This window comes from Rhamphochromis longiceps, linkage group LG11 (genome assembly GCF_057381845.1).
Source record: "Rhamphochromis longiceps isolate RC_006_pf linkage group LG11, R_longiceps_female_GT1.1, whole genome shotgun sequence".
Taxonomy (NCBI): Eukaryota; Metazoa; Chordata; class Actinopteri; order Cichliformes; family Cichlidae; genus Rhamphochromis; species Rhamphochromis longiceps.
Genome location: NC_140567.1, coordinates 39,968,922 through 39,984,626, shown reverse-complemented (window position 1 = coordinate 39,984,626; position 15,705 = coordinate 39,968,922). Strand labels below are relative to the sequence as shown.

Below are 15,705 nucleotides of genomic sequence, written 5' to 3'. Positions count from 1 at the left end.
ATGTATTGCAATTCCTTCTATGTTCTAGTTTTCCCTCAGCATGTATCACCTGAACAGTCACGTCAGTGAGGCTTACGACCTTTAAAGAACCTGAACATCAACTCAAATAAGCACAGATATGCAATATGTATAAAATGGTTATAACTGCACCTGAAATACAAAGTTAGCATCCTCATAAACATCTTAAGGCCATCTTAAAGCTATCTATTACATTGTTAAAGCAATGATCATACTGCAGATTATATTATGCTGGTAAAATACTTTTTGTTCATCCCCACAGCACATATCCATATTTTGTATCTATAAAACAAAGCTGACACTGTGAGACTTCATCAGAGGTGTGACCATCACAGCAGACGTCTTTGTGTCTGAAGCAGGTGTTCCTGTCCTGGCTTTTTATAGCAGAGAACCTTAAAAATATTCTGCAGTCGATCAAAAACTGAAGAAAACCATGAATCAACATGTGAACATGACCTGATGCTGCTGGAGTGAAGCAGAGTCACAGAGGTTTGATTACAGACACAGCTGAGCAATCATTGAAGTCTAAATGTCTTCAGTTTAAACAGCAGAAATGAGGCTTTGCTGTCAGAGGACGACAGCACCGAGCACAGTAGCAGAGCGTGATAAGCAGAGAATAATGCAGAAAACAGAGATTTGATGGTAAACTGGTCTCTGAGTGGACTGAGGGAGAGAGAGCTGTGTGGGGAGTGAAACAGCCAAAGTCAGAGAGAATCCATGATGATGTTTGTCAAACGTGAAGTTTGAGCTTCTTTGGCTGCTGGTTCAGTCAGTTTTGGTCAGAGAGACGAAACCTGCAGAATCTGTGTGTTTCAGCCCCAACGGCGCGTCTGTGGACGATCCACGCTCTGTTTCTGCTCTCATGTCCTGTTTGAGCTGATTCTGGAATTTGTGATAAAATACATTTATATTTAACAATCGATTCAGGATTTTAAAGAATCGAGATCGCTTTATTCAGACTAAAATAGATTTGAATCAGGAAATTCATTATTTTTTTAAACCCAGCCCTTACAGTTTAAAGCGCCTTGAGGCGACTTGTTGCTGTGTGAATAAGATGAAACTGAACCAGCACTAATGAGCACCTCCACTATCAGGAGGAGCTGCAGCACTTCGCCCACCATCAGGAGCAAGGCTGCGCCTTCAGCTGTTTCAGGGCATGTAACCTGCAGGGTGCACTGGACCTCCTGCACGAGGTGGAGCAGAGGGACGAGCCTCCACCTGCTCCTCCCACTCGAGCCTCCAGACGCTGGCTCCCCCAGATGACCCCTGCAACCAACAGTAAGGGCAAGCTACCTGTCAGCCATGTTTGATGCACCAAACAGATCCAGGTTCAGATTCTTGTTCTGGTTCTGTTTAGGTCTTGCCTTCCCTCTGCTGCCTGTCGACACCGCCTGGCTGTTCGCCACACGACCCGTGTTCCTATACCCAGAACTACTTCCTGTCTGTAGCCTAGACCCCGCCCTCCACAGCAGGAACCTGAGAACATTATACACGCCAGGAGAGGATTGGTAAAAAACACACACTTCCTACATTTTATTTTTTCACATGCACTTTGTGTAAATTTATGGCTTCTGTTCTTCATTGAACTCAGTAAAAACATATTTCCCATCATGCCTCTGTGCAGTCTCATCGTTCTCGGCCTGAAACACTTCGAGGGAGCATTTCAGTCCGACGAGCTTATCAGTTCATACCTGCTCTGTAAGAGTCGATGGAACTTCAGGAAGCACGTCAGAGAGATGAGCAGCCCAAGAGCACCTGACAATGTCATCAAGGTGACATCAGAGTGACCTCACTATGCACCGTGTGACATCATTAGCGAACGTTACATTTCAAATGAATGACTCGGGGCCCAACTTTGTGGTTCTTTTCAGACATTTGTGACGAAGGGCGTCGTCCCGCCGCTGCCACTCGCCTGCAGCAGAGTCCAGCAGGAGGACCAGCGCCCCCCGGTGGACAGAGATGGTGAAAACATGCCAAACTGGCTCAAGGTTTGAACAGCTAATCCCGATCGTGATCCAGATTCACACCTATAATAGAATATAATAGAATTCCCCTTTATTGTGTGGCTCTGTCTACATCCATTCAGACCCAGGTACAAATCTGCTGGGAGCAAAATTTGCCGGTTTAGTTTTTGAAAGGACCAGTTTGAACCTGCTAGCCAATTCCAATCTAAAGTTTTTCTTTAAGCGTGACCTGTTGATTCAGATTTTGTGTCTCAGAACTATAACAAAAAGAAACTTTGTGTAGTTTCATGCGCTGCTATACGAGTATTGCTCAAACATCATAATCTGAGGCACAGATCCCATTATTCTCGTCTGCAGAACAGTCGCCCAAGCATCCAGAAGACCCGCTCAGATGCCCGTTACCCCTCCTGGCTTCCTCCAAGCTGCACTCTCAGGCTCCACCCCAATTATATCAACAGTTACCGCCCCCGCCCCCGCACCCACAGGCGCGTCTTCGCACTGGCTCATAATGAATCTCTGCTGCCACTCGCCAAAGCACAGGAGGATCTGCCGGTGGAGCCACACGGAGAGAAACAGGTGGACATGCGCTTTTTACCTGTTTCAGGCGTCACGTTATTTTCTGCCCCCACTGCTGTGTCAGGAGCCCTACCATTGGCACCAGCTTCTATCTCTGGAGCGGTCCCACTGACTGCTGCTCATCCAGGCCCCGCCCACCCCGTGTGTGCCAAGGTGATGCAGTCCTGCCTTCCTATTGGCCAAAATACACCACATACCGTGTCTGCACAGGAGAGCCCCACCCCCTCGACACTTCTACTGCCCATTCCCTCTCTCACAAGTCCTAGCACTACAAACACACTGAAGCCGGGCTGCCTCCTCCTCCAGATGGTGTGGACTCCCCCAGCTCCTCCCACCTCCCCCCAAAATGTTTTGGAGCATCACATCCACGGGCCAATCAATGGGCAGCAGGAAGAGGTCTTTTCTAAGCAGGAAAAGCTAAAGCAGGAAGAGGAGAGCATGGTCTTGGTATCAACACTCAGCCTGACGTCATGTACAGGAGATGTGGAAGAAGAGGAGAGGCGGGAGGAGCAGAGACAGGAACAGGAGGAAAAGGCAATTGTTATTGGTGTCAGTTTGAATGGAGGAGAAAACAATGGTCAGGAGCAGGAGCAGTGGGGACGGGGAGGAGAGGGGGGAGAAGGAGGCGAAGCAGGTGAGAATGAGCAGGGTGGAGAGGAAGAGGAAGGGAGACAGAGGGAGGAGAGGAGTGGAGCGAGAGACGACAGTGGAGGGAAGGATAAGGACGAAGATCAGGACCGGCATGGAGATGATGATGATGATGAGGACTTTGATGACCTCACACAGGATGAAGATGAGGAAGAAGTGATGTCATCAGCATCAGAGGAGTCTGTTCTGTCGGTTCCAGAGTTACAGGTAGATAGAAAGTCTACCTTAAAAGTTTCCACCTTTTGCGATTTAGTGGTGTTGTTTATGCTCATTAATGGCTACGTACCGCAGGCCTTTATGTTGGCAGTAATTAAACCACTACTCACGCTAAATCACAGCAACAGTCACCTTAAGGCGCTTATTATCGTAAGGTAGACCCTACAATCGTACTTGTTATTAATCTCTGTCTCTCTTCCACAGCATGTCTTTATCCTGTCTTCCTTCTCTCACCCCAACCAATCACAGCAGATGGCCCCGCCCCTCCCTGAGCCTGGTTCTGCTGGAGGTTTCTTCCTGTTAAAAGGGAGTTTTTCCTTCCCACTGTCGCCAAAGGGATGATCTGATATCCTCGTGCTGGTGTTGTTCCCAGACCATCATGAAAATGTTGTTCCAGGTTCAACATTGCAAGTGACCAATCACATTATTGTGACATTATTCCTTTGCGCGCCAAGCCATTCGTGCATTTATGAAATTCCAATGTTGCAAGGACAATATCAATTCTGCTTACTGTTTATTAAAGGGTCAGGGTCCGTTGATCGGCGGACAGAGGCGGTTTCACGCAGCTTAAGTACAGTTTTTTGTTTTACGCCGGTTTTTCGTGTGGTGGGGCGACCGTGGCTCAGGGGGTTGGGAATCGCATCTGTAACCGGAAGGTCGCCGGTTCGATCCCTGGGCTCTCTGTCCTGGTCGTTGTGTCCTTGGGCAAGACACTTTACCCTACTTGCCTACTGGTGCTGGCCAGAGGGGCCGATGGCGCAATATGGCAGCCTCGCTTCTGTCAGTCTGCCCCAGGGCAGCTGTGGCTACACCTGTAGCTGCCTCCACCAGTGTGTGAATGTGAGAGTGAATGAATAGTGGTATTGTAAAGCGCTTTGGGTGCCTAGAAAAGCGCTATATAAATCCAATCCATTATTATTATTATTATTATTATTATTTTCCCGAAGTCGCAAAGGTATGACGTCACAACATTCTGATTGGTCACTTGCAATGTTGATCCTGGAACAATATTTAGTATGATGATCTGGGAACAACACCAACACGAGGATATCAGATCAACCGTCGCCAAAGTGCTTGCTCACAGGGGGTCATATGATTGTTGGGTTTTCTCTGTATGTATTATTGTAGGGTCTACCTTACAATATAAAGCGCCTTGAGGCAGCTGTTGTTGTGATTTGGTGATGTTTAAATAAAAGTGAAACGGGTTTTATTGCCGGCCTCCTCATTGGTCAGAAGTTGTCTCTGATCATGTATTTTTACTCCGACACAGAGAGAAAAGTTCAGGTTTGAGGAAACAAAGACTAAAGATTTTCTCATGTTTTTGTGTCTGAGGCAGAAACTGAAGCTGAATAGAAAACATTTTTTAAATTTCTTTCCTTTCAGTAGAAGCTCATCAGCACAAACAGCTGCTGAAATGATAGACAGAGACTTTATTGATCCTAAAATGGACATTTGTGTTACAGCCAGTGTTGGGCAAGTTACTTTGAAAAAGTAATTAGTTATAGTTACTAGTTAATTCTTCAAAAAAGTAACTGAGTTACAATATTCTAAAAGTAATTAATTACTTGAAAAGTAACTATTGCGTTACTTTAAAAAATGTTTAACCCTCTGGGGTCCAGGGTGTAATTGACCATTTTTAACTACTTTTGATTTTCCCTCCACATTTCACCTTTAAAAACTATTTACTTTGTTTGGTATCGTCCTTTTCAGCACAACCTCACGTCTCTGAATTTACAGTTGTGTTTTCATTTTGACTACTGTATTAACACAATTGATCTAAAATCAAACAAAAAATATAAAATCAGAGTAGAAAAAGTGATATTTTCACTGTAACAACCACAAACATGTTTAATGAATCATATTTCATAACTTTAAATGCAAATATAAATTGCCAATTTTAAAATCCTGTGCACAAGTTTTGCAAACAAAGTTATTTGCAGCCATTTACCTTTTACCTTGATTTTTTAAATAACCATTTCAAACTATTTAGAGAACAATCAGCTGTTCTTCAGTAAAATGCCACACAAATTATTTGTGCCTCTCCAAAACAATAATTTCTGTCCACTATAAAGGAGAACATCACAGCCTGATACCTGCAGGTCTGACAGCAGCAGGTGTGTCACTCCTGTTTCTACCTGGAGACAGCAGTCGCCTCATTGTTCTGACACACAACACAAAACTATCCACAACGATACACACTAACTACACAAGACAACACATTAACTACACTCTCCAAACACGCTAATCTCTCACATCTCACAGCTTCAACCATCTGTTTGTTGACAAATAGTAACGGACTGCGCCGCATTTTCTTGTTAGTAACTGTAACAGCGTTGTAACGATAGGAATAGTAATTAGTTAGATTACTCATCACTGAAAAAAGTAACGCCGTTAGTAACGCTGTTACTTGTAACGCCATTATAACCATCACTGGTTACAACAGCATGATCAAGTTTAAGTAAGAGTAGGATGATGCTCAGTGGGTTTGAGAACGGTGTTTCTGAGAAAAACCTCACCAAACCCTTGGCTGGGTTTGAATCCAGAGGACACAGTCTGAAGAAACATGAACGTTAATGAAGACCAGTTTGGTCTTTAAAGTAAACCAAAACAAACTGAAGGACAGACGTCTTCAGGGAGACGTTTGTGAATGATTGGTATTCACTGATTTAGATATCGGTAACTCTCGGCAGTGAAATCTGTTTTCACGAGGAGGCGTTTGGATTTGTTTAAAAATATTAAAAGCACGGCTGAAAAGAAAAGTTATGCTGATGAGGTGCCAAGGGTTTGGATAATCTCTGACCTTTGACCTTTAGGAGACAATGAAGCAGCTGACGTGGCTTGCGGCGGAGCAGCGGCTCTGTACAGATGGCGACTCAGAGGAGGAGCACTCTCCCACCTCTCCTGGGTCGCAGGAGGAGGAAGAGGAAGAGGAGGAGGGGCCAAAAGGAGAGGACTCAGGGGAGGGGCGGAGCAAAAAAGCGGGTTTAGACGAGGAGACGCCGTCCAGAGAGCGGACGCCTGGAGGAGTAGGGGGGCGATGTCCCGGACGAGGACGAGGTGGGTCTGCGTCTGAACACCGTTTAAAACACTCGCCATCTGTGACCGAATACTTCGTGTTTCTTATTTTCTGTCATCTCTGCAGGCCGAAGCCAACCTCATCGTGGCCTCAGGAGGAGCCGTCAGGAGCGCCACAGCAAAGATGGCGCCAAACTGCTGCTGCTGTATGACGAAAACATCCTGGACAACGACCCGCACAGAGAGAGCAAAGACATGGCGTTCGCACAGAGTTACCTCAGCAGGGTGAGCAATGGACGTTAAATCGTCCCGCTGTTTGCTGAGCTCCCATCTTTGCACACGTGGTCTCTCCAGACGCTGACATCATCGCCTCCGAACCTCCTTTCAGTTTCCTGCGTTTCTTGTGATAAATGAGAAAACGTTCGTGGCTGCTCCTCCAGCAGGATTGGTCAGATTTTAGTGAATGATCACTTGATAGGTCTCCACCCACCCGTCCACCATGTGGGAGGTAGAGCAGGTCAACTACTGATTGGAACGTTGGTGGATCGCTGGCTCCTCCAGTCTGCATGCCAAATATCCTTGTGCAAGATATTGATGTTCTCCGATGCATCTGTCGGAGTGTGAATGTCGTTAGAAAAGCACTCAGTTTAGAGTCAGTGCCTATCAGAATGTGAATGTGTTGTATAGAGCACTTTGAGTACTCCAGGAGAGTAGAAAAGCGCTATATAAGAATCAGTCAATTTACCACACACTGTGCTCGTGGTCATGTTTGTGGTTTCACCTGTGAATCATCACCTGGATGAGAACGTCATTGATGTTCAGCTGCTTTTGCTTCGGCACATAAACGGTGCAACGTGTCCGGTCTTCCCTTCGGGCTCTTTGGTTCGTGTTTGCATGGATTATTGTTAGCATTGTAATCTCTGAGGATCATAAACAACAGCATCATTAATGACTCCCGCATCGCGTCTCCCGGGATTTGTGTCTAGCTTTCGTTGTTCTGCGTGTTAGAAGGAGCTAGGAGGAGTGACCACAGCAGCACGACGTCTGTGGGTGAATGAGAGGGAAAGATTGATGGGGCAATGTAAGTGGAATCTGTAGTGCCGCCACACGGACACTGGAGGGCAGTAAAAGTAAGATAAGATAACCTTTATTAGTCCCACACGTAGGAAATTTTTTTGTTACAGCAGAAAGTGGACAGTGCAAAGTTACATAGAAAAATTAGAAAAACTGTGGAATAAGATACCTAAAATATAGGTGGTGGAGTTGGTGTTTCCTTTAATAGTGACATTTGATTTTACTGGCGTGGCGTGGCGTGGCGTGGCGTGGCGCTCGTTCAAGTTCGTACAGTCTGTACGAGGGGGCCGGTCTTCACTTTGTTTGTTTTTATGGCAACAGTAATCACCATCTCTCCTTAGAACATGTGGGCTCATGATGTTCCTCCTGTGTGTCGACAGGTGCGTGAGGCACTGCATGATGTACCTGAGCAGGTGGAGGAGTTTGTGTCTCTGCTGAGTGAGTTTGAGCAGGTGGGAGATGGACAGGAAGTGATGCAGCTGTTCAGGAAACTGCGCTGCATCCTGGGAAACCGGACAGACCTCCTCCAAGACTTCGCCGCTTTTCTGCATCCTGACCAGGCGCTGCTGTGTGGACTGGTGAGCAGCTCGTGTGGTTTTTATCATTGGAGTTAAACTCGCTGGTTTTCCTGTTGATGACAGCCCAAGGTGTTCTGTATCAACTCTGGTAAAAAAAAAAAAAAAAAAATCCACGCTTCTTACTGATGTCCACAATTCCTTTTTTATTTCCTCTCACAATCATGGAGCACCATGAAAACTAGAAGCAAGTAAAATAATACCATTGGCACATACAACATCTGTTTCAGACACTTATGTCTTTTAACAAAGTGCACAAGTGCTTAACAATTTAACAAGCATAATTTTACCGTGTACGCTTTGTAAACCAGCAGTAGAAAAGTTGAAGAGCCCTAAAAGTCAGTCTTGTCTCTGCCGCTCACAACTTGTTGTTCCTGTGACTCCGGAGGAGGTGACTACTCCACAATCATGTTCACAGAAACTTTCTTTTGTAAGAAAAAATGTATCACTGGACTCAAAGATGATCCTTTTCCACTGTAAGTGTACACAAACATGAATACTAAATAAAGCAAAACAATATAACGATCTCAGGCGCTGGCTTCTGGTGTTGTCATGGCAACCCACACAATTGCATTTCAGCATCAGCTACATGTTCATTAAGTTTCCTCATAAAGGCTCCAAGTGATGAATTCAAAATGTGTTTTTCAGTGTTGGGACTAACGCGTTATTAAGTAATGCGTTACAGTAACTACGTTATTATTGTGGTAACGAGCACGGTAACTAGTTATTAAGCCAAAATCAGGAACGCGTTAGTCGTTACTGGGATTTAGATAGGCTCGTTACTCGTTACTTCGTGTGGTGGCTGTCGCGGAGCTTCCACGGATTCAGTAACATTAGCAAGTGGTGGAGGCCAGCAGGTGGATGAAGGAAAAGGGACGCAGACGGAAAAGAGACCCGAGGCGGCCGCCGGTCCAAGTGTGAACTGAACTTCAGGTAAGAAGTTATGACCTGCAGTCTCTCTGGGTCAGATATGAACCAAGTTTAGGTGGAGTTTATTTTCGTTGTGCTGACTTTTTCCGTACTGCGTGCTAGCTAGCATGACGGAGTTTCTATACAGCTGGGTGGTGCTATGAAGTTACTGATGTTGAACTTTATTTTGTTCATAAGTTATTAGAGTTGCCAACCGTCCCGTCTGGTATTCAGAGAAAATATTACGCGTTTCTTATTGAGGTGAAAGGGAACAGTTTGTCCCGTAATTCAGCTACAATGAAAAAAGCACAAAGCTGGAGTTATTCTGTGTCTTTGCTGCACAGCTGCCTCTTCTTCTCTCATCCTCTCATCCTCCCTCTCCCGTTTCTACTTCAATCATGAAACTGATCAGTGATCAGCTGATCGGCTCTCTTGTTTGTTTATCGCTCACTTTGCGCCGAAAGAGGAAACCAGCGGATGTCGCGCTAAACAACAGCAGCACGTTTAAGCTGTTGTTAGAATTTATTTAATATTAATTTCTAGTATCAGCTGATGTTTGCTGGAGCCACAGCTGCAAAAAAGCTGCTGGTCATGATATGGTTTGGATATGTGGTGAGAGGGAAACATGAAGATGAAACCAGGAGATGTCCTTACTGGATCATCAGAGCTGTGATGGAGAAACAGGTTTACCTTTTAGGTGACATGAATGAGTTGAAGGGAAGTTATGAACTGTTTCTGAGAGACAAATAACACCAGGATCCTTTTCTAAGCAGCTGACAGCTGGTAACTGTGCAGGTGCGGATCTAGCAAAGTGTTGCCAGGGGGGCATGTAGGGCATTAAAAGGGAAAGGGGGGCACAAAGAAATACTTTTCTTTCTTATTCTCATTTAAAATGTCTCGCTTTTAAAAAATAATTATCTGAATCTTACAACAAACGATTGATAGATCGATGCATATATACCATCAAAACAGTGTACATCACTGTCACAACAGTGTTTATTTTCATTCAAAGGCTTTATGATTTTTCCTATAATGGTGGGCCGGTCTCTAGTCAAAATGCCCGGGACGATTTATTTGTCCCAGTCCAGCCCTGTATGCAGCTAATCTGCAGTCTGGTGTTACCTACATTAGGGCTGCTCGATTATGGCAAAAATGATAATCACGATTATTTTCATTGAAATTGAGATCACGATTATTTGACGATATTTATTTAACCCTTTAAGACCTACCATAGAACCAAGTCCGCCAGAGCTTATATTATTTTTTTTACATGCTGTAGTGCCATTTGTGGGAGCATTTCAAGTTGCTATACATCAATACAACTGTTATAGCCCATATTTTAATAATATGTATGCATTAAGTCCATAGTAACAACATTAATTGCAAACAAGTGCAATAAACTACAAAAAAATTGAAAATAGTTTTTGTTTTTTTACATATATTTCTACTTGGAGAAATTTAAGAGGTTTATCCCTCAAAACTTTAAATACAAAAAAAGTTGCAAAAAATAGTTTACAACAACAGGAAATTTATTTTGAGTGTCTTCATAGTTTTATTTTGGAGATACAGCAATTTTTATATACTGCAGGAAAAACAAAAAAACAATCCTATGATGCAAATTTGCAAAGAAAACAGCAGGTGCATCAAAATAAACTATTTCCAGCAGTGCAATATGAGTCCTAAGCATCCCAGCAACTATTCAGAAAAGTCAAACATGACTTATAAAAACACTAGTATAGGCTTTTAAGGCCTACAAGTAAAAAACTAGATTTTCTGCGAAAATGACGTCACTTCTGGTTTCGGGCAGGAAATGCGATAGTTCCTGTTGACGTCTTTTTCAAAGTGGGAAGTGTTAAGAACAGCTGATGGATCGGCAAAGCGTGTTTCTGGAATATTATGTTTTTGTTGCTGCAAGTGCTTTTTATGCAATTTTTGCAAAGCTTTATGTGGAAGGAAACCATGACCGAGGACAAGCTGATGGCATAAGATGCAAGTACAACTCCTCCGGTTTCATATGCAAAACAAATTATTGCGCTAGCTTACATGGTTCAGGTTCTACAGGGATTTAAAAATGGTTAGGCAAAACGGAGCGTGCTGCTCTGACCGGCTTTAAAGGGTTAACAATAACAATGTGTTGAATAATGACTTTAAAAAATAATATAAAATAGTGTGCAAATACTGATAACAGTGCAAATGTTTGCAATATAAGAAATAAATGAAAAATGTAAACATCTATGTTTAGTGAACTTTGCAGTGTTGCTCTGTGGTGCAGCTACTACATCCTAGCAAAGTTTACACACTGTCTACTTGATCCACGTCTGACTCCGCGAACCCATAATGTTTCCACACCACTGAAGTTTTGTTTTTTTTACCTCTCTTTTCAACCAACAGCAGTCACTCTCCTCTCCAAATAACTTCTGCTTAGCTTTCCGAGCTTCCCTCGGGTCCTCTTAATTGTTGTGACGCGTGTTCGAAATGGAGAGCGGTGCACTCGATTTACCACACGGAGCAGCGCGAGAGTAAAGTACGAGGGAGGTGCTAATAATCGGCTCAGTCATTTTTAATGATCGTTGAAAGCCCAGATCGTAATCGTGATTAAAATTCGATTAATTGAGCAGCCCTAACCTACATCTTCCAATTCAGAAGGCAGAATTTCTGAGTTCTGAGTACAATCGAAAGCACCACGACTGCAGTTTTTGTGTTGGATGTAAAAGGCGCACATGACGCTGTGACGTAGGCTAGAATCATGGCAGTAGTCAATGACGGTCCAGGCGTGGGATTTCTCTCGTGGAAATATGCACATTATCTTTCCCTTTCTATTGGTAGGTGGCACAGTGCACTCGTGGCAAGTACGCAAGCTAGAAGACTGGCAAAGTTATGGAAGCAACACATTAACAAGAAAATTCTGAGTAAAATCAAAGTTACTTTCCCTAGTAACTAGTTACTTTGAAAGTAACGAGTAACTTGAAGTAACTGAGTTACTTTTGAGAGAAGTAACTAGTAATGTAACTAAGTTACTATTTTAAAGTAACTTACCCAACACTGGTGTTTTTACAAATCTCTAATCCCTAAAGCTCCGACTAAAGTTAAAGTCAGCCTCAGCCAATCACAGAGCCCCTCATGTGAGAACCTGTTAGGAGGCTGAAGAGTTTCCTAATGAGAGGAGAGAACAGCTGAAGGATGACGCTCCTTTTATCTCCATGTTCACAAAGGGCAGAGTTTCTTTAGAGTATCATTGATCACAGGGCTTAAATCTGGGACTCTCCACATTTGACTCTTAGAACTGAAGAAGCTTCTCGGATGAGAGGTGAAATGTCTTCAAGCAACTTAAAGAAGTCCATACGCTTTTCTTTCCAAGCTCCTTAGACAAGAATCATCAATCGTTTTCTTTTTTTAAGGTGCGCCGATTGATTTAGCTCATACAGCGAAGCATTCCACCTTAAGAGTTGCCGTAGCTGCCAGCAGGACAGTGAATGTCTGTAGAGGCTGACGCAACTGCTTCCTCTGTACAGGCCGCCATGCTCGAGCATGTTTGGACTGCGCCCATCTGTTCGGGCGAGCTGGGGCATGAGTGCACGCACTCAGTCTGCCATCGTGCAGTTACAGATGGCGTTCCAGCATCAGAACAAAGCACTATGGATTCTTAAACAGGAAGTAAAAAAAACTGCATGTCAGCGGTGTGCTGCAGAACTCGAGCGGCGCAGTTTGAATAAACAAACGTCCCCGTGCCTCATTTCATGTGCTCCGTGCAAGTATCCGTATCACTGCAGCTTTTTAGCTCAGTAACAACGAGTTCACGTCATGCCTCCGTCCATTCGCAGGTCACAAGAATTTAACGGTGTTTTCACTCTTCATGCTTCTGCAGTTCGACGAGCAGCAGGCGTTTGAGCGCAGCCGCCGTTTCCTTCGACAGCTGGAGATCAGCTTTGGAGACAATCCGTCGCATTACCAGAAGATCATCAAAGCTCTGCAGATAGGCCAGGACCTCAGTCCCACCAGCGTCCACGAGGTACGAGGTCTTTGAACCAGATTAACCAGACAGGTGGAACTAACCTGTGCTAATCTCAGCTGTTTCATGTTTTCAGCTCAAAGCTCAGATGTCTATGCTGCTCAAAGGCCACACCCATTTACAAGCTGAATTCTGGGTGTTTTTTGACAAGCTCCGCCCACCTCCAGCACATCCTGGACAGTTTGAAGAAACCCATTGGCCAGAAGATGGAGGCGGCGGGTTGGAAGGTGGAGAGGGCGTCAGCCAAAATTCAGGAGGCGGGGCCAGTGGCGGGTTTGAGGAGGTGACGTTGCCAGAACTAGAAGAGGAAGAGGAGGGACATAAGATCCAACCAATGACAAACCGGCGTCAGAGAAGGAAGATGGACTCTCACAGAAACTACAAGGTCTGAAGGGGGTCAGATTATTTCCTGTCTCTGCTCCTTTTTATCAATCTTTTAGGGGAGAGTTGTACTCCAGGTCGTTTGTAGAAAAACACAATCCAGAGCGTTCCAAAGTCAGATTCCACGTCTGTTTTTTTGGAAATCTGGATCCGTTATGACTCCAGATCTTTTGGAAGTCGGGATCCAGGATTGTTTGCTTATTTCTGCTGACGTCCTGTCACAATGAGCAGCTGTGTTTTCAGCCCTGTGATTGGTCAGATTTACATTGTTACTGTTTTCAACCCTGTGATTGGACAGATTTACACTATTCTTTGCAGGGCTGTGATTGGTCCGATAAAGACTGGGTCTGCCCTTGTCGTGATTCAAAGATCCAGAAACACAAGAGGAAAGGATGCACCCGCTGCCATGGCAATAAGGTATGTCTGTATGTTTCACCAGGGGTGAAACGCGTAGAAAGAATTACACCTGAATTACCTGTTCATCTGTCCTCTAGACCCCAGGGGGCGTGTCCAGGGCCATGAAGAGTCTGGACCCACTCTACTCTCAGATAAGTGCTACCCATGATGAACCAGCTAACAAAGACCTGGACCTGAAGGGGGGCGACGACAGTCCCCTGCCAGGTATGTCACACGATCCTCTGTTGGTCCTTTAGCAGACAGGTGCGTGTTTGCTTTAAATAACTTTATTGTTTGTGTTGACAGATCGGTGTGATGCATCATGGGAAGGCTCGTTTCCACTGGCTGATACAAAAGAGGAGGAAGAGGAGGGCGAGGAAGAAGAGGAGGAGAGGAAAAAGGAACAGAGCCCAGCAGCAAAGAGGAGCAGGAGAGAGGAGACACTGCAACCGCCACCTGTGACCCTCTCCATCACCTCTACCTGCACCTCCACGATCTCTACTTCCTCCTCTGTAGCTTCGCCCTCCACTACAGCTTCCTCCACGTCTGCAGCCTTCTGCACTCCTCCTCGGTTAGCTCCTCTTCCTCCTGACCTCCCTGTCTGTGCCAAAAACATTTCTCTGACTGCGAGCGGGGAGAAAGTGATCCTGTGGACAAGGTACTTTCTTTCACCTCGACGAAGGAAAGGTGATTAGGAAAAGGAGTTAGGAGGCACCTATGGAAGGCCTGACTGTTTGTTTATTTTTCAGAGAAGCAGACCGGGTCATCTTGAAGACATGTCAGCAAGAAGGAGCCAATCAGAACACATTTCAGGCCATTTCCAGCCTGCTCGGCAACAAGACTCCCAGCGAGGTGATTGGCTGTTCAGTGTTCTTCCAGCATGATTGGTCGGTTTGTCAACTGCTCACTTTATTAACTTCTTGTCGTGTCTTCAGGTGTCCCGCAGGTTTCGGGATTTGATGCATTTGTTTCGGACAGCAGCACGTCAGACCAGCTCAGAGGATGAAGCCCCACCCATTGAGACAGAAGCAGCCAATGAAACGGAAGACTGATATTAACCAGTCAGAAGATCTTATCCAATGAAAAAGCAACGCGTCTTTTATTAAAAATAAAAGAAGGCAAACACTGATGTGTTTACTGTCCATAAAAAATCTGTAAATATTAACGTTCAGAAGATTTAATATTATGTTGTCTTTTTGTTTTTTAAGTCAATAAAGAAGTTTTCCATGATTTCATGTTCTCTGGTGTTGCTGACACATCAAACGGATTATTGTAGAAAATATTTTACTGCAAAAGTGCCAAACTAAGTGGAAGATGTTACACCGGAGTTCATGTGTGATTGATCCCAAACTCCTCTGAATAAAGCCGCTGAGCCTTTCATCAGGAAGTACAGGTGTGAGCTGCACTCTGCTGTTCAACTTAGAACAGCAGAGTCCACGTTCATTCTCTTATCCTGATTATCCTAATAAGGATAAGTGAACATGTAAACATTAACACCTGTAGGTGTGATCTAAGAAAACACCAGCAGATATAAACATGCTACAAAACAACAGAAACAGAAAAAAAATGTTTGTGGGGACACAATAACTTGAAGGACCAGATGGCTTTTAAAGCTGTACTTTGTGATGCACACCGATCAAAGATTGACGTTAACGTTACAGAGAGATTAAGACTTAATCAATAATTAATGATACCAACTTATCCACAAACAGAACAATCTGAAATATGGACACAGGCTGGGAATGCTGCGTGGAGGATACGAAACTCCGGTGCATATCACTTTTACACTCAAACATCTGGACCAGTTACACTAATGTTAATATTAGTCTGGTTACTTTGCTGCCTAATCTGGCTTTGTTGGTGATGTCGAGCAAAAAGGAGCTTAACCCTAACCCTTGATTTATCTCCTTAGGCTGTTTGCCCG

General features: G+C 44.4%; 1 protein-coding gene across 1 annotated transcript in view; it reads left to right on the top strand.

Annotated features, from left to right (window-relative positions):
* Window positions 1-15,011, top strand: part of gon4lb (gon-4 like b) — a 44,235-nt gene extending 29,224 nt beyond the window's left edge. The window contains exons 16-30 of the mRNA XM_085424110.1: window positions 1,113-1,296; window positions 1,376-1,526; window positions 1,643-1,790; window positions 1,890-2,006; window positions 2,340-3,413; window positions 6,236-6,479; window positions 6,565-6,722; window positions 7,892-8,089; window positions 12,861-13,004; window positions 13,081-13,389; window positions 13,704-13,802; window positions 13,880-14,006; window positions 14,088-14,439; window positions 14,531-14,633; window positions 14,717-15,011. Of these exons, the coding sequence (XP_085280236.1) occupies window positions 1,113-1,296; window positions 1,376-1,526; window positions 1,643-1,790; window positions 1,890-2,006; window positions 2,340-3,413; window positions 6,236-6,479; window positions 6,565-6,722; window positions 7,892-8,089; window positions 12,861-13,004; window positions 13,081-13,389; window positions 13,704-13,802; window positions 13,880-14,006; window positions 14,088-14,439; window positions 14,531-14,633; window positions 14,717-14,833 (3,525 nt within the window). The 3' untranslated portion in view covers window positions 14,834-15,011. The remainder of the gene's footprint in view (window positions 1-1,112; window positions 1,297-1,375; window positions 1,527-1,642; window positions 1,791-1,889; window positions 2,007-2,339; window positions 3,414-6,235; window positions 6,480-6,564; window positions 6,723-7,891; window positions 8,090-12,860; window positions 13,005-13,080; window positions 13,390-13,703; window positions 13,803-13,879; window positions 14,007-14,087; window positions 14,440-14,530; window positions 14,634-14,716) is intronic.
* The last annotated feature ends 694 nt before the right edge of the window (window positions 15,012-15,705 follow it).